General features: G+C 32.8%; 1 protein-coding gene across 9 annotated transcripts in view; it reads right to left on the minus strand.

Annotated features, from left to right (window-relative positions):
• LOC106868399 (peroxisome proliferator-activated receptor delta) overlaps positions 1-20,000 on the minus strand; it is a 609,065-nt gene that overhangs the window by 3,181 nt on the left and 585,884 nt on the right. For 8 of the 9 annotated variants that reach the window (XM_089363336.1, XM_089363322.1, XM_089363319.1 and 5 more), the window contains 2 exons: positions 8,458-8,673; positions 1,588-1,786 (listed from right to left, as the gene is read on the minus strand). In XM_089363336.1, coding sequence (XP_089219462.1) covers positions 1,588-1,786; positions 8,458-8,673 — 415 coding nt within the window. The remainder of the gene's footprint in view (positions 1-1,587; positions 1,787-8,457; positions 8,674-20,000) is intronic. The other variant, XM_089363325.1, reaches the window with a different exon arrangement.

A 20,000-nucleotide genomic window follows, 5' to 3' on the forward strand; every position in this document is an offset into this window, starting at 1 on the left:
GCTGTAACGTTGTTGATAACGTATTTCAGAAATTCGAAGAGAGCTTTACCCCTTAGCTCTTGAACAGCTTTATAACATTTTAGCCCTATTTAATTATATTATATGCTTTTTTATTATCAAACTATCTTCAATTTTACTGGAAGCGATGATCGGAATCTGGGTTTAAGAGGATCTCATTTATAATGTTTTTAGGTTTCACTTATTCTGACGAAATGATAAAAGTTTCTGCATGATACAAACACAAATAGCAGAGAAATTCGTATTATGAATTCAAAGCGAATCTACTATTATAGAGAATACAAATTCAACAAGCAGACAGTTTTCCACTACGCAAGCATCAAATGCGTCTTCTTTTTAAGAAAACTTGCATTTTCATTTACCATCTCTGTTCACCGAAAATACTGGCGAGCCGTATGTCGCATTCTTTGTGATGTTAAGATTTTGTTTCTGTCATATAGATGCAGCTGCCTATTATTACGGTATATAACTTTGCTCTATATATCATATCAAATGCTTTTATATTATACTATTCACAAATATACATATTTTAAAATGGAGACGGGTGCAGATATATTCTATTTTTTGCAATATTTTATTCCAGTTGGCAAATTCCTGCAGATAACATTCAGAATTGTATCTTTTTTTCCCATATAAAACACATGAAAATATATATATTTTTTTATTTTTACAATCTTTTGGGAGTAGCTGAAGAGATGGGAAATCTCCCCTGTTAGTCTGACATGCATCATATGTCTCCCAATATAATTCTTTCTTTCTGTACCTCTATCTCTCTCTTTCTCTCTCTCTCTCTCTCTCTCTCTCTCTCTCTCTCTCTCTCTCGATATGCATGTATGCATGAAGGCGGTGAGCTGACAAAATCGTCAGCACTCCGGGCCAAATGCTTAGCGGCATTTTATCCGTCTTTTTGTTCTGAGCTCAAATTCCTCCGAGGTCAATTTTACCTTTCATCCTTTCACGGTCGATAAAATAAGTACCAGTTGAGCACTGGGGTCGATGTAATCGACTTGACCTTCTTCCAAAATTGCTGGCCTTGTACCAAAATTTGAGATCGATTTGTATGTATGTATGTATGTATGTATGTGTTTCAATGCATTATGCAGTCAAATCGAATAATCAAACATTAAAAATAACAATAACAAAATGTTATATCACACGTGCGGATAACCTCTACTTAACTCACACTTCCGACGACTTGACTCTACCGAACTTGACGTCTAGTCTACCGACGGCTCCGTTCCGATCTTCCACTCTTGCGCTCTCCGCTCAGCTCGACACTTTTCGTCTGGCTATTTATACGTATTGGACTAGCCTACTTATCGCCTGGGGGGCGTACACACAACACAAAACAACAAGAGGACGTACACAAGGTATGTATTGTTTTGAAGCTCGTTAAAGGTGGAAAAAAAGGGAGGGTTTTTGACGATTCTAACATAGCTCTTCATCAAGAAAGAAAACGGAAAAGTCTAGGGAAGGAAACATTTCACCAACAGCGCGTGTACTGTTACATGACATGTATCAATCTATAAAAACACTATACAATAGAAAAATGGAAAAAAAAATAATTACCTTGAAGCAAAATGCTGGCACAGAAAAGGGCCTTCTCACCTAGCTGCAGTTGAAAGGAATTTACTTTATCGGCCAATGCTACGTGTTCTGTGAGAAGAAGCTGAGCCTCCTCGCATAAATTCGTTAATTTTCTGCTCACTAAAAATTGTCGCATGCGGCCAAATAATTGAATACCATGCTGGTCAACAGCAGTGTGCATCTGAAACAATAGAACGTATATAAAATAGTGGTGGAAATGTAACAAAATTCTTTAATCCGTATAAAATAATTTAGAATGCCTTGTGTCAATTTGTGATTCAGAAACTCAGCGTTGTTGCATGCACAAAGCATAAAACATTTTCTATTTTCATGATTGTATGTAAATTAGTAAAATCTTTGAAATTCTGGAGATCTGTTATCATTTGAAACTGTATAACCTAATAAAATATTATTATTATTGTTATTACTATTATTATTGTTCAGTAGTTTATTTTTATAACGTGCTTTCACTTCACTACCGAGCGCAGCTTTGTGTGCCTTGGGTATGTGCTGTGGTTTGCTGTGATGTTCTTATGGTTACTGTATTGAAAGTGTTTTGCGTAGGATGTGTGCAGTGCCCAGTAGTGCAATCTTCTGTATGCTATATATATTTATAAGTCCTGGTGTTTTTGTTATATATTTGTCTGAAGAAGAAGAAGAAGAAGAAGAAGAAGAAGAAGAAGAAGAAGAAGAAGAAGAAGAAGAAGAAGAAGAAGAAGAAGAAGAAGAAGAAGAAGAAGAAGAAGCATATAGACGTTGCATAGTATACAATATCGTGAGGTTGTTGATTGAAGTTATTGTGTCTGCCGGGGTTTTGTACAATTTGTCAAGTCTCAACAAGGACTTCAGACAGACAGTACTTTACGCAATATACGTGCAGCTCCAAGTAATGCCGACTTTTGCAATACATCTAGCTTGTTGGGTATCTCTAAGGTTTACGGATGTTTTATTCAGATTGGGTGGTATTGAACCCAATGCTCCGATGACAGTAGGGATAATCTTTAAGTTCGACTCTCGTAGCTGCCACAACTTAGCGATCTCAATTCACAGGTCTCCATATTTATCAACTTTTTCTCTTTCTTTTATGATGATATGTCGATCCCCTGGCACTGCTAGGTCGATTACTAGGCACTCTTGTTTGTCCCTCCTAAAGGTTACTATATCCGGCCTTCGGTGAACTAACACTTTGTTTAGAAATCAAAGTCCCAGAGGATTTTTGCCTTCCCCTTTTCGTCCATTACCTTTTCCAATGTATGTTGGTACCAAGCACCTACGACCTCATATCCATACTTACGGCATAGTAGCCAGTGGAGGTTTTGGGCTACTTTGTCGTGACTACGCTTGTACTCTTTCTGCGCAAGACTTTCACAAGCACTAACAATGTGAGTCACAATTTCGACTCTCTTCCCACACATTCTGCAGCGGTCCGATGCACTTATGTGGTATATATTCTTTTTCACTGAGTTGGTATTCAATGCCTGCTTCTGGGCCGCGATTATTAGACTTTCAGTATTCTTTTTTGAGTCAACCTTCTGGAGCCACCTCCATGATGCTCCCTTGTGTTTTAATTTGTCGGTTTCACCGTGGAACTGACTATGCAGTTCCATACGGATTTCTTGTTCGAAATTCATGAGCACACTCAAGTCCATTTTTGTTAACTCCTTCTGCATTAGTAGCATACTGTAGCAGGTATTCTTTACTGTTTACCAAATATTCTGCCATGTTTCTTCTTTCACTGTTGATGCACACCATTATTACTATTAAGGCGGCGGGCTGGCAGAATCGTTAGCACGCCGGGCAGAAGTGTTAGCGGCATTTCATCCGTCTTTACGTTCTGAGTTCAAATTCCGCCGAGTTGGACTTTGGTTTTTATCCTTTCAAGGTCGATGAAATAAATTGACCGCGGCGGAATTTTAACTTATGCTGTTGTAAAGAATTTAATTTAATTTTTCTTTCTTTCCTTTTAGATATCACCTGTCCGAAAAATTTTACCTGACACGTCTGGCAATTAAGGGAATATAGGCTACTGTATCCTACATTTAAAAGGAGAGAATATATTATATTCTACATCCTCTCTTGAATGAAAGATAAAGCTAGAAGCTTCTATATTTGATTGAACTATAGGCAATTAAAATTTGAAGTTTAAACATTCACACACACACACACACACACACACACACACACACACACACACACACAATCACACAGGCAAGGGCGGATGCGCGCACGTAAATACACACACACACATACACAGCTTGGCTTTTAAACGACAAAACTTGCATTGGAAGCGTTCTGTATGAAAAGCACTGAATAACTAATATACCATATAAACTAATCATTGAAAGAAGTCATAATTTTTGAATTGTTTTTAAATGTTTCGTCTTCGAATCAAACAATGTTGAGGAGTACATAGTTATGCATTGCGATGAATCTATGCACTGTTTTCGATTCCGGCTTGAAGATATGCCTGACCTCAACATAAATGTGAACAGACGATATTTAAATAATTCTTTGAAGAATTAGGGACGCAATAAGACCAAAACATCGTTTTGTTTTACGTATACACCAAGATAATGAATGTTAAACTGACTTCTGATATTTAAAGAAAAATATTAAATTCTCTACGATACAAATTACTGATTTCTTTATCGGCAGTGTTGTCACAGATGTCAAGTACACTAGTAACAGTAAATATTTGATAGCGATGGCTTAATATTATCATCCTTTTGTCTTTGCTTCATTTAATGCTGCTACTGAACAACCGTTTTCAGTGACATTATAACTTTACAGCTGTCAGTGTCATCAATAGAGGGTCAGCATAATGTCTCAATTTCATTGATTTGCATTTGTCATCACCATCACTACTGAGTTTCCATTGACATTAATATTATTGAAACGCAATTTTCATTGACATGGAGAGTTTACCAGTCTAATGGATACACTTATAAAATCAAATTCTCTTTATGAAAGAAACGACGGCTACCTGCATTACAGAAATTTACAAATGAATTATATGAACTACTATACTACATTATATCGTAACGTTTATTGAATTTTTCCAATAAATAATTCTGCACAGAAGTTTACAAAGCTACTTTCTGCTAGATGTACGACGTAAACCTATTAGGCTCTTATGTAGATTAACTGCGAAATCTACCGTCGCTGAAAATACTCTAAAGGCCTGTGATATCAATCGTTCAGCTGCAAATGAAACAAGCTAATCACATCACTTACCACTCTAGCATGCCATTATTAATATTATGGGGATTTAACAATTTCACGGACTTAGTATTATCTTCTATATAATTTCGCTATATCAAAACAGCAAAGAATATAAGTTGATCAGTTAAAACATGGTCTAAGTTAAAATGGATATATAGAACTGCTACCGTCGATATATTATTGAATATTTACTGTTCAATTGTAGTAAAAAAATCACGCTAAGTAATAACTAGTAAATAATAAGTAATAATAATAATAATAATAATAATAATAATAATAATAATAATAATAATAATAATAATAATAATAATAATAATAATAAATATTAAGTATAAAAATAAGTAATCTATATTATGCACAAATAATATGTAATAATAACGAATAAGATATTTCTTATACATTTAAAATACAATTTAGAACAAATACTCAAATAAATAGTCATCTGTGCGATTACATTCCCTGTGATTATGGTATATAAGAAGGGCAAACGGTAAACAACCTGGGATATAAACACACACGCACACATACATACATACATACATACATACATACATACACACACACACACACGCACACACACACACACACACACACACACACACACACACACACACACACACACACACACACACACACATATATATATATATATATATATATATATATATATATATATATATATACTTTATTTAAAAGCAGTAGAAATATAACAAAAAAACCGTTACTCTGAGTTTGACGTTCCCGTTCATCGGACAGTTTTGTTGCACATTTCATGTGCTTACTCCGGTATATATATATATATATATATATATATATATATATATATATATATATATATATACGTAAATGTAGGGATAAGCAAGTTAAACAGATCAGTATATAAAGTATATTAAATATATGAAATACAAAATATGTATAACCTCTTTAATTCTCTATATCATTTGTACTCTGTATAAGTCGGACCTTTTTGTATGTAAAGATATTTACATTTTTTTGTGTTGCATGTCTTTAATATACTTTGTATTTTGACCTGCCTAACTTGCTTTTCCTTACATTTACTTCCATATCCGTTCATGTTTAAATGTTTTGAGCACTTCTAAGTGTAATCCATACAGAGAATATCTGATTCTCATCTATGAAATATAGGTATAAATAAATAAATAAATAAATAAATATAAATGTGTGTGTGTGTGTGTGTGTGTGTGTGTGTGTGTGTGTGTGTGTGTGTGTGTGTGTGTGTGTGTGTGTGTGTGTGTGTGTTGTGCACTGGGTAGTTTTGGACAGAAATTCAGAGAGTGAAAAACGACACAGCTAAAATTTATGTTATGCGACAAACGCCAAACTACTTTTTTCACATCCTTTCAGATGTATCGACCACATCAACAATGCTTATATCTAGCACGAGAACTAAAACAAAACGCTGCTTGCTGCCTCCTGCTCATGTCACTCCACACAAAAACAACAGCACTCATATGTGAACCGCGGGAACACCATCCGTTCTCTTCCATGACGAGGACGTCCAATATGCAGAAGTTCTCAGAGTTTAAAATACGAACTAGAGATAGCGTAATATGTGGGAGTCATATAATTCTTCACAGTTCTGCGGAAACTTTCTGGACATGAAATTCCCTCAACTAATCTCATATGATTTGTACTGCATGTCATCGTCCATCAGACGTCTGGTAGTGAACTTCACCACCTTGTGGTGCTCCACATTCTTCCTTATCGACTCACTGTGGTTTTCGTTAACTGATATCCCGGTGGATCTACTGAACGAGCTTGGTCATCCTGAGAACGTTTACCACAGAGAATCTTTCTTTCTTGTAGCTACGGATAACACGTATTCGCAAGAGAACTCCAGCCCTTTTCCCATTCTGAACAACAATAATCTGACCACGTTCAAAACATACCGATCTTCAAGACGCTATGATTAGCGGATAAACTCAAGAGAAAAGCATGCCTTTCACTTACTATATCTGACGAAAATTCAGTCACGAATATGTCAGACAGAGAAATGAAAAAGTTAGTGCGGTATATATAGTATTACATTAGATCATCTTTTCTTTATGGCCTATTGTAGTTAAAAATTACCCAGCGAACTGTGTATTTGGCAAAAACCAAATCTGTCAGAAAACGCAAAGACTTAGAACTTTTCTAGTGATAACGATGATATTCATGTTAGATTGATAGCAATTTAATTGTCATATCAAAAAGCATGACATATACATATAATGGATATTAAAACCATGTTTATTGCTATCAATAGACTGAATAAACTTATGTATATTTTAAGAAATTTCTTAAAAAAGGTGCTTCACATATAGAAAAATACCGATGAAATTATAAGCGCTTTTTCAAAATACAACGACATATATATAATTGTATGCAACCAGAAGACTACTATTTTCTTTGCGTGTAGAAAAGTAATTGTTTGAAATTCATATATTGCTAATGAGATTTGCATCCTAAAATGATAAAAGTAGAACAACAAACCAGATGGTCAATGAAAGTATGGAACGGTGTCTACCCGATCGAACACCTTGTTAGGAATGATACCTAAATCACGATCAAATCTCACGCTAATTTCTAAAAAGATGGAAGAGCTGACTCGATAATGTTATCCTGGTGAGAATGACACTGAGCATACATATATTCAATTAGCACTAACCAGGTTGTAGATTCTGTTAAGCGGAGATTAAACAACAAGCAAAACAAAATAAGAATATATTTTTTCAAATTAGTGACGTTTCATCAGAATGAAGATCAATAAAAACTGGTCCAGTATTGAAGTGTAAATACAATAGATGTGCTCTTGTCTTTGTTGTGCCTACTAGGCATATCGAAAGAAATATCAACGCCTAATAATTCACTGTCTTATTGTTATATATTAGCTGCAGCAGGGGAAAATATTTCAATGACAACCTCGTTAAGGTGTGTTTAAGTGATATTGAAGCACGGTGTGCTATCTTGCATTTTGCGTGCGAAATATCTGCCGTAAGCAGTTTTCATAGAATAAAAAAATATATGGCAATCCTTAAATATTGCTTTGAAAGTAAATTTTATGATTTGAAATACATTCCAATATTCATACGTCAATGCATACATTTGTATATATATAAATATAATTATAAGTGTGCTTATATATGTGTATGTAATCCCCGGGAAAAACACAGATGCATGCATGCACGCATGCATACATTCATAAATGCATGTATATATATATATATAATTGCATATACACAAGATAAGGTAGCTATTGACACAGTTAACTTTTTCGTGTAGCATCCCTTATAACCTTGAAATTTACTGAAAGAAACAAAAACTTGTTGGATAGACATTTTGATACTAGCTTGATTTTTCAGGCGAAATTGACAATCTAAAATGCTATTAGACAAAACTCCTAGTGAAATAGCAAAGATTAAACCTATTTATATGCTTATGCTTGTTTAAAACGAAACAACTTTCTTACAGCTATTATCATTTTGCTAATATAAGATGTCGATGAATGCAAACTTCATTTTGATTGATGCAGTATATGTACGGCATCCATAACATCTATGAAAACATAAATTGGGGATTGGTATCAGACACAAAAACTTCAGTAGCATATTTTAACGCATTAATACTTACAAGAAGAGTTGCAACTGGGAAGCTTCCGTGTTTCAAAAGATTAATTTGGTCTGTTAACGGAAGACTTCGGAATCCAGGTATTTTCTTGACAAATTTTGCGGACGATTCCAAAAGAGGAAGTATCATATCTTGATATGCAAGGAAGACTTGTTGGAATGTTCCAGAGTCTAAAGATGTAAGTAGTTCCATATCACCGAGAAAACAAGCTATTTCCTGCTAAATATACAATGTAAAACATAAACAGGTATTTGAAGATAGGTATTTAAATGAGTGTAAAACAAATAAATGCTCCTATTTCTTATAGCTTAAACAAAACAATAATATGAAAATCGCATTATATTAATGTAATGATATAACAACGTTATTAATATCATATACGTGCGACAGCTTATTAATGTAGAATAACATTATATTATTGCAAATCTGACATTAGACTGTTGTATTACTGTATCTGTGACATCATATATTGGTCCTTCAGGGGTCATAATTTAGATATTACACAACTAATTTTGGCAACATATTAATAGATGTATGATGTTATTTTACGGTGCATACAACATCATAATACTACACGACTGAAATTTTCTGTAACTATGATATTATATTTGTTTAAACCGATGTTAACTATCACTGTTAAATCAGAAGAGTGTTACGACGACACTATATTACGGTAAATATTATATCAACCTAGCTGGCCCCGTCCAGTCAATTACGAGAGCTAATTGTAGCATTTTAAAGTTGAAACGCTGTTTGATTTTTCTTTTCAGCATTGAATGTTCCCCATCCCACTTTCATTGCCCGCACACACACAGACACAGACACACACACACACACACACACACACACACACACACACACACACACACACAAACACACACACACAAACATTCACATACCCCCCTTTTACATAACTCCCTTTTACAGACACACACTTTTTACTCACACAGAGTACATACACACACTTTTTACTCCCACTACCAATTTGCCATCACCCCTTCCTTCCGTATTCATCTATCACCCCTTCCTTTCTCATTCATATATTGTGACCGAGAAAACACGAGTATTATTATACTAGAAGATTACTATAAATACGGCAATATATTCCGATAACCATTACGTCATAATACTGAAATTACATTCATCATATTACTGTAAATGTGATATCATATAACTATATTATTACTTTACCATAGTTATACTACCATTACTATCATATTAGTGCACCTATGGTATCATATTACTGTATCATAATACTGTAACTTAGTATTATCGCAACTGTGACGTCATATTTCTATATCTATACAAAGTTACTCTAAGTTTACAGTTACTGAATCTTTATCGTCATGTGACTGTAAATATGCCTCCCTATTACGGTTAATACGTCAATAATACTGTAATTATGACATATTTTTATAATTCCGTAATATTTCTCTAAATAAAACATCATATTGATTGGCGTAATTCTATATCTCTCCAAAAACACTCGGCAATACTTTTACAATAGCTATATTCCTAAGTGAGAACATTAACAAGCAAAGGATGGAGATGCTAAGCTCTGGAACTACAAAACGATATCGTATTATTGTAGGCCATTGGTATTATGCATAAAGTATGAAATGTATTTTTGCGTCAGGGGAAATACTATGAATTAACATTTTAAAATAGATGATACATATGTAACAGACCACAGGCAAACACACACACACACACACACACACACACACACACACACACACACACACACACACAATCATTCTTACATACATACACACATACATATACATATTTCTATGTACATGTATGTATATACACGTGTGTATTTTTCCATGGCGTGTATATTCTCCACCAGGACAGGACGCCAGTCTGTCACAGGGTAACTCACTTTTGCCAGCTGAGTGGACTAAAGTAACGTGAATTAAAGTATTTTGCTCAAGAACACAAAGCGTTGCTGGGTCAGAAATCGAAACCACAATCTTAAGATCATTACTTCAACACCCTAACCAGTGGCCCATATGTTTCCTAAATCTGAAGCTTAACACAAAATATATAGACAACACATCAAATGTAACAAAAAATTTACAATATATTACTATGGATTTCTCGCAACAAATCAGTGTCCAAAAGTTTAATAAAATAGCTAAAAGTATCACTAATTATAAAATCTTTGTCAAACTTGCATACTACAAAACAACAGAAGTTGGCGGATATAAAGTCACTGCTGTCCTGCGTCAGATATATGAACAAGAAAATTACTGTAATATAATCTGGTTCATACCAATCCTTTCTTTTAAATGTGCTTAATCTACCAAAACACTTTCTCGCTTTATGAAATAATCATTTATCTGTTAATCATCGTTACAGGAAACGATTTAGCAGAACTAATTTGAAACAGTTGTATTACTAATGTGAACAACGTAATCGCAAGTATTTCAACAAAACAGCTGAAGTAAATTGCACAAGCAGAAATGTAAGTTTCTACCGTTCAATTAGACTTGTAGCGTTGAAGCTATCACCCATGGAAAAAGATCACCTTCACTAAATAAATCTAAGTACCTTGAGTATAGAAGATGAATACAAAAATGAAATATTCAAACAAAACTTCAAGGACTTAAAAAGGAACAAAGTAACTTTGTTTGAACTTATGTCTAATAATTGAAAAATTTCGACAGGTTATTTTACATGAAATAGATCTTCGGAAGTTCTACATCAGATAGAAATAATAGAATGACGTAGATTATGTGCAGCAAAAAAAGAAAAGTCCTCACATACATGAGCATCAGCAAAATTTCTGATATATAAGTGTTAGTTCAGAGATTTTCAATGAATATTTCCTGACAGGACTGGATGGATTTGCACATAACTGATGACAAAGAGCATAATACCCTCGTGTAATTTCATCTATTTTATCCACCTACTATAAATATCTATCTCAAATAATGATTCCTTCAGTATCTTCAATGTGAGATATCTTTTACCTTGCTAGTCATTGTTATTTCTTGTTCTAAAGTTTCCCGCCAAATCTATGTATCTATAACGTCCTCCTCTTTTATTCGATGCCGATCATATTTCAAGAATTGAACTTGTCTCCTCCACGACAACTGATATTTAGATCTTTAAAAACTACATTATCAACGAAAAAGCCCATTGTTTTCAATAATCACATGTATGTTACAACTTATATTTCAATTTCATCAAATTTTATAAATATATAGTGGGGATCATATATATATATATATATATATATACATCGTTTGTGATATATATATATATATATATATATATATATAAATATATATATATATATATATATGTATGTATGTATGTATGTATGTATGTATGTTATATGTATGTATATAAACACAACCCGCTATCTACATAACAAACAATATGGTATTTCCTGACCAGGATCATAAATGTATTTAACTTTCATCATTTTAAATCATTTAACTAAAAGCCGGTTTCAGATATTTCTCTTTCGATGTTCTATTTTCGCGTCTCGTGAATTTTACGGAAACTGTTCCGTAATATGAAGCCCTAAGTTATGAAGTATTACTACTAAAATGGTGTAATATATTTATTTGTAAGGCAGTAAGTAGGAAGAATCGATAGCACATTGGGCAAAATGCTTTGCGGCATTTCGTCTGTCCTTACGTTCTGACTTTATATTCCGTTGCGGCCGACTTTGTCTTTCATCCTTTCGGGGTCGGAAGGCTAAATTTAAGTACCACTTGAGCCCTGGGGTCAGTGTAATCGACTTAACCTCTCCAGTTACCTGAAATTGCTGGCCTTGTACCAAATATATTATTATTATTATGACACACACACACGCACACACGCACCCCCCAGACACACACACATACAAAGCATCAAAATTTATATATATATTGCTAAACGTTCGAATTTCATTATTCGAAGTTTAATGTGTCTCTTTGTGAAGCAAAAATCCTAAACAATAAAACTGGTAATCATTAAAATGTAAATTCACAGAAAAAAAACACAGAAAATTTTGATTGGCTGCTAGTGAAAATATAAATTTCAATAGATAATAATATTTGGTATCTTTCGTAGAAAATAAATTTGAAATATTTGTTTGTACTTATATAAAGAAATATATAGCTAACGTGGTAACTGAAGATATCTTTGACCATATGTATGTATGTATGTATGTATGTATGTATGCACGTACGTGTGAGTGTACGTATTTATGTATATCCCAAAATATGTATACGAGCGTAATTATATACATATATATGCATGCATATGTATGCTATGTGTGTGTGTATGCATGTATGTGCATATACACATATTTACGTGTATACATTTATATCTATCTATACATTCATGCTTGTGAGGGTATTTATATACATGTGTGTGCTACATATATATATATATGTGTGTGTGTGTGTGTGTGTGTGTATGTATATATATATATATATATATATATATATATATATATATATATATATATATATATACATATACATATATATATATATATATATATATATATATATATATATATATATATATATATATATATATATATATATATATATATATATATATATATATATATATATACTTGTATGTTTGTAAGCAGAAAATTCTACCCGACCAACAAGAGTGTATACACTTAGTTGGCTGCTTACATTGAAGAGCTCAATTGCTATCAACTAATTTGCGAACATCATTTATGTTATACTTGACATTAATTAGACATTCATAATTAAACAATTGATCAATCATTTCCTACGTTACACTAATCCTGTTCATATGTAATATCTAATGTTTTGATTAGGCAGTTGTATGACACCAGCCATATACAAAAGTGTATTTGAAATTGTAAACTAATGTATTGAAAAGAATCATTGAAGTTTAAAAAACAAACATAAGCAAAAGTTAGTTGAAATAAAAATAAAACCATCGCATTCTCGGTTTGATTAAAATATTTAGAGAAATATTGTTTACTCTCAAATTATGATGAAGAGAAAGATTCTTTATTCCAAATTGAAAAATAAATTTTAAGTACAAGAAGCAATTTAAGGTATTCTTATCTATTGAATACATACTTATGATACTGAAATTCAAAATACCCAGAAGGTTTATTGTGCATATTTTTAAACAACAATTTTTTTTCTCCAACACAATAGCCATAAAAGACAGATCAAATAAACACAAAGCCTGTTTCTGAACATTAATGGAACATTCTTATTAACATAAAAACTAATTGAAACTCAATTAAACAAATTATGCGTAAAAGCCGATCTTTAATTACATACGAGCACGAATAGATGAATGTGTATGTATACTCAAAATGTATGCTTTCATTTCATAATGATAATCACATGCGATCGTATATAGTCATACACTCACACATGAATATATAAATGCATTGTCATATTGTTATGTAACACATATATAATAATACGTATTCATATATGTGTGTATATGTATGTACACACATACATATATATATATATATATATATATATATATATATATATATATATATATATATATATATAGTCTCATAGATGATTGATCTGTAAATACCCCTAAATTACAAATACATGCATATATGCGTGCACCATATAACATATAACAATGTGTATAGAAATAACCATATATACAAGCAAATATATGTGTGTCTATGTATGTATGAGAGAGAGAGATAAAGAGCGTGTGAGAGACAGATAGAGAGAGAGGGAATATGTGTGTGTATGCGTGTGTGTGTGTGTGTGTGTGTGTGTGTGTGTGTGTGCGTGCGTGTGATTTCCCTCCTTTTTTCAGTTTGCATTGTAATAGTGTGTAAACAATTTAAACTTTAAATGCTTCGCTGAGACAGGCAAAACACATCTGTATGCATGCATTTACACACACACCTCCGCGCATACAAATAAGTAAATATATATGTATATATGAATATATATATATATATATATATATATATATATATATATATATATATATATATATATATACTAAAAATGAACTATTGTAAATAACTAATTGGGCCAACGCCAAGTATTGAAATTATTCAAGTCTTGGTGTACTGAATAATGGATACGAAGGATTTTTAATTAATTGGAATTTGACTTCTAATTGGTCCAAATGAAATATAAGACAGGCAGATATTTATTAGTGTCAGGTTGGTTGCAAACAGAATTCGGGTTGCCTTTAAACATGAAAATTCATTTTATTGAGAAACTAACTTTTAATTTCTAGAAGTTTTACCATATATTTTCTCTTCTTATCTAAAAAAAATCAGATTTTATCCGGTTGTCATTCAGTACCTATGAATTAAGAAAATCCATTATATTGGAATACTTAACTCATTTTCCTATGTTTTTTGTTGTTATACACTCCACTTTTTTCTATTTGAAGTTTTTAAATTTTAGTTATACCACATTATAACACGTGGTATAACTAAAATAATAAAATAGGTTTTTCGTAAAGCATGCTCAGCGTATAATATTCTATGACCACTAGTCAAAGACACGTTTTAGAAGCCAATGTGTCGCTGGTATCAAATAATACAGAAATGTGACCGATGTTGACAAATCCTCCCTTCGAACACAAAACTTTTGAAGAGGTACTAATTGTCTAGTAATTGTCATTAAGTATGTGTATTTTCCAACAGACAAAATTTAAGTGTCTAAGAATTTTTTGAGAATTATGTATATGTATGCATATATATATATATATATATATATATATATATATATATATATATATATATGTGTGTGTGTGTGTGTGTGTGTGTACGTGTGCGTGCGTGTGTGTGTGTGTGTGTGTATGTATGTATGTATGTACATATATGTGTGTATATATGCATATATATATATATTATTTATATTATTATCTGAGTGAACGCCACGCATCCATTTCTAAATTTTATCTTAATATATTTGATGCGACTCTATCCTTTACTGTTCCCCTCTCACACACTCTCTCTCCCTCTTTCTTCCTTTACTCTCTCTCGTTCCTCACACGTAACCATCGTCCATATTTCCTTTCTTCACGTGATCATCCTTCTTTTCCTTCAGTATGTTGTGCAGTCCAGACGCATTCCTATCTGTCTCCTCTCCTATCTTTTCTCTTATCAAAGAATCTTCTTCCAGCGTCTGCTACGTTAACTCGTCTGAGCCTAACGGTCCTCCCTGTTTATATCCGTTTGGTTTGGTTTGTTGTACGTTCTGTTTTTGTTACCAACTTTGACCCTCCGCAAATGCCAAATTTTATTTTGGTTCGCAGGAGCAGCTGCCTTCAAAGTCTTATCTTATCGTTTATTGTTCGAAATAAGGAGTAGAAGGACAGCCGACAACTGATGAAGGGTAGTTTGTTATCTTATTTGTCTTGTTTTCCATTTGCTTCTCTCGTTCTTTGCGTACCTAACGTCATTTTCGTATTTCATGTTGTTTACGTTTTGTAACGTCCTGTACCCATATATGCATGCCTATATACATACATATGCATGTATGTATATATGTAAGCATGTAGGTACGGAGTATTTGTCTAGTTCTTTCGTCTGTTTTCCTTTTGTTTTCGTTTTGGTAAATATACATACATACATATATATATATATATATATATATATATATATATATATATATATATATATATATATATTTACAAAAACGAAAACAAAAGAAAAACAGACGAAAGAACTAAACAAATACTCCGTACCTACATGCTTACATATATACATACATTCGCATGCTCTCGCCAGAAGATACAACCAGGAAGAAGAATACATTCAAAACGACAAGACAAGAGCGTGTGACCTACTTCTAACATAAATATTATTTATTGGTTTACCGGTCTCCCCATAACGTAATTGACCTCTCCATAACGTAATAAAAAAAACACACACACCATTCTATCGTGTGTTGAAATATGAAACTATTAAATTGACTTAGTTATCTACTCCCTTACAATATACTCCTTATTGCCTATTGAACATATCACGTGTTTATGTACATTCTTTGTTTTACCAGCTTCATTCATCGCTTACTAACGTTTTCTCACACTCTTTTACACTTCAGTATACAGTGGTACATTTCTTCATCAATGTGATTGATATGTGGAATTTCTTAATCAACTTTAAAGAAAATACACTCACAAATGATTGCCTTTTGCACACATATTATCGCAGGCATACGAACAAATGCAGATGCCTATATATACACATACGTATGGATGCATCTGTGTTTGTGCAGGTAATGCTGTATGTATGTGTATATGTACGTGTGTATGTACGACGTATGTATATATGTGTGCATGTATGATATATGTATAATGTATGTATGTATGTATGTGTGCATGTATGATATATGTATAATGTATGTATGTATGACGTATATATGCATGTATGTATATATGTAAGCATGTAGGTACGGAGTATTTGTCTAGTTCTTTCGTCTGTTTTTTTGTTTTCATTTTTGTAAATATGCCATGAAGCCTGCTGTGTGTAACATGTTCTGTGTCTTTTGTTTTCATTTTTTAATTTTTGTTGGGGGTGGGGAAATGAATGCCGAGAAGAATTAGTAGTGAAAGAATCGAAATCAAAGAATGAAAGCTACTACTACTACTACTACTACTACTACTAGTAATAACAATAGTTATAGTAGTAATAACAGCAGCAGCAACAGTAGTAGTAGTAGTAGTAGTAGTAGTAGTAGTAGTAGTAGTAGTAGCAGCAGCAGCAAATAACAAGAAAAAGAGATTTGAAATATAGTGAAATGCGATCGCAAAATTAGGGGAGGCATTCAGTAATGATTGCGTTAGTTGCTTGGCCTATCGAACAAAAACTGTAACGTTATCTAAACGGAAAGACGGCTAACATCCAATAAGCAGGTCTAATTGCTGCTTTATTCAATCGCGACTAATTAATCAACTTTCTGCTAAATAACAATCGTCTTTCGACTGTTGTTGTGTGTCGTTGATGTTATCTTCCGGAAACTAGTGTTCGGTCTTTCTGATGAAGTGTCGAATAGCTTGCAGAGGATATCTATTGTGAAAGAGAACACAGGGCGAACGAACAAACGAGCGAGCGATCGAGAAAGGGAGAGTGAGAGGCACAGAGAAAGGGAAAGAAGAGAAAGAGAGAGAGAGAGAGTGAGAAATGAAGAGAATAGAAGTTTGGGTTGGGGAAAGAAGGAGAGTGAGAAGACACTGTACTGGCTGACTGCCTGCTTGTCAGACTGTCTGCCTGACACGTTCTTACAAAATATTCTCTTCCTATGTGATCTCTTAATGTAGTAAAGCTTACATCAGTTACTTTCATATTATATAGTATGCGTATATGGTTTTTGTTCTCTTGATTTCTCAGTATCTCAGCTTCCTTTTACTTATTTTCTTGTTTGCTCTTTTCATCTAATGTTTTATCTATCTATTTACTTATTTACTTATTTATTTGAAATTCGTTACCTCCTACTATTTTATTTTCTATTCATGATTTCCATCAACCCTACCCTCACACACACACACGCACACATCTACCACCACTTAGCTCTTTTTTTTTCCTTCATTTTCCTGAAAAAACATTCTCATTCACTCCGTCTCTCTGACTCTACTATTTACGAGTTTTTATTCAACTTCACTCTTTATTTTTGGCATTCTCTCTTTAATCTCTCTCTCTATTTCTCTCGTTCTATTTCTTTCTTTCTCTTCGACAAGCGAATTTTCTTAAAACTCTCTTACTCCTAAACCCCTCTTATATGATGTATTTTTGTCTTATTCCTATCAATTACTTGTGCAGTAAAGCTAGCTCATGTTTAGCTTGCAGCTGTTCATTATCAATCTATGGAGTGGAATGGATTGTACTGTAAAATCCTCTCAGTGTTTTACACTAATTCTGTTTAGTATACGAAAAATGTTTATAGGAGATTCCAGTGCTTCTGCTGAATATCCAAATGTAAACGAGTAGATAGCTCCATCTGGTTTAAATAGTTTTAAATATATTAAACATTTTATTTCTTGAAGCATTTTCTACGTTTTTTTTTTCTTTTGTTACAGATTAATTCCATACAGAAAATGAAATGTTCTTTATATAATTTATGTTCAAAATTCATGGGTTGATTATCTACACGGACACAAAGTAAAATTTGAATCAAAGCCAAGGATATTGCTTCAAACTTTAATAATTATTGTGTCGACGCCCCCAAGCGAAGAAGTAGGATCGCCCAAGACATATAAATAGAGGTAGTCTACCCGAGTTGAGTGATTGTTGAGTAGCCGTCGTGTAGCGGTTGAGTAGAGATCATCCGAAGGTGCTAGATAGCAGTAGCTTGAGGCATAACAATAATGTATCGAATTCGATACGTTGACTACACCTTCTGAACATTCTTTAATATTTAAAGTTCGCTGAAGCCAGTATATATCAATACTTGTTGAGGTACATCTCCAATGCGTTATGAAGCTATTTTACTTGGTTAATAAAACGTAATTTTCTAAGTTCACTTTTTAATTTTATACATTGAGAAAGGAACATGTATTAAAACGAAGTATCAAAGTATTTCATATTGCTTACCTCTATAACAAGATGTTAGTCATAAAAAAGTCTACTGGCTAAAAAACTAAATCAAAATCATATGAATAGATTCTGAATGAGTCACGTATACAGTCGATAATTTGGGACTTAGAAGACACGTTCCGCTATTTAGCTACAAGGCATACAAACAACCTTTCTGTTACCATAGTAGATATTTCAAATTCATTTTAAACTTGTGTATTATTATTTCTCTTTGAAGGAACTAATTTACTTTTAATACTACTATATCAATAATTATTTCAGTTCTAATAATTTTAGAATGCATTCTGTATTGCTGCGACTATGAAAAATATGTTCACAAAACGTCTACATTTCAGTTTTAAAGCTGTCCTAGCTGGACAACGTCATTACTGTTAGTACTTTAGCATTAGTAGTTGAGAAGAAAAGAAATAATCTCTCAATCTTTATTTTGATATTCTTCGCCATTCTATCGGCTATAACAGCATTCTAAGACATTATTTCATAATTATTCAAGTGTCATTATAGAGTTGAAACACTTCCAATGCGACCTGTAAATTAGGATTAATAGAAAGTAGGAATAAGGAGTTGAACATCTTAGAATTATTATTCAGAACACCATCTCTTACAATGATTTGTCAAGTGATTCACATATTTCCGGTTCCCTAGATCATTTATGTAATATGGAAGTTATTGATATTTCCAGATAACTAACAATATTAGTTAAGTATGCCACTTCAGAGTCAGCTACTAGGAGGTTTTCATCTAACATGCAGACTTCGGGTGTTTTAATTACGCATTCATTAAACTGAGACAAGGATTTCTCATTTCTTTCTCTTTTTTTTCTTTAATATCAAGTACCTTTCCAATAAAACCAGACATGAATTTAATTTTATTATCGATATCACTGTGTGTTAATGAGAAATATATTTGACTTAAGTGTCTAAATATTTTCTACCCAACATTTCAGGTTATGAGAACACAATCGTTTTCTGATGGAAAAAAAAATATTGTAAAAATAAATTTTTACATT

The sequence above is a fragment of the Octopus bimaculoides genome, chromosome 1 (assembly GCF_046866305.1).
Source record: "Octopus bimaculoides isolate indiv1 chromosome 1, ASM4686630v1, whole genome shotgun sequence".
In the NCBI taxonomy this organism is placed as follows: domain Eukaryota; kingdom Metazoa; phylum Mollusca; class Cephalopoda; order Octopoda; family Octopodidae; genus Octopus; species Octopus bimaculoides.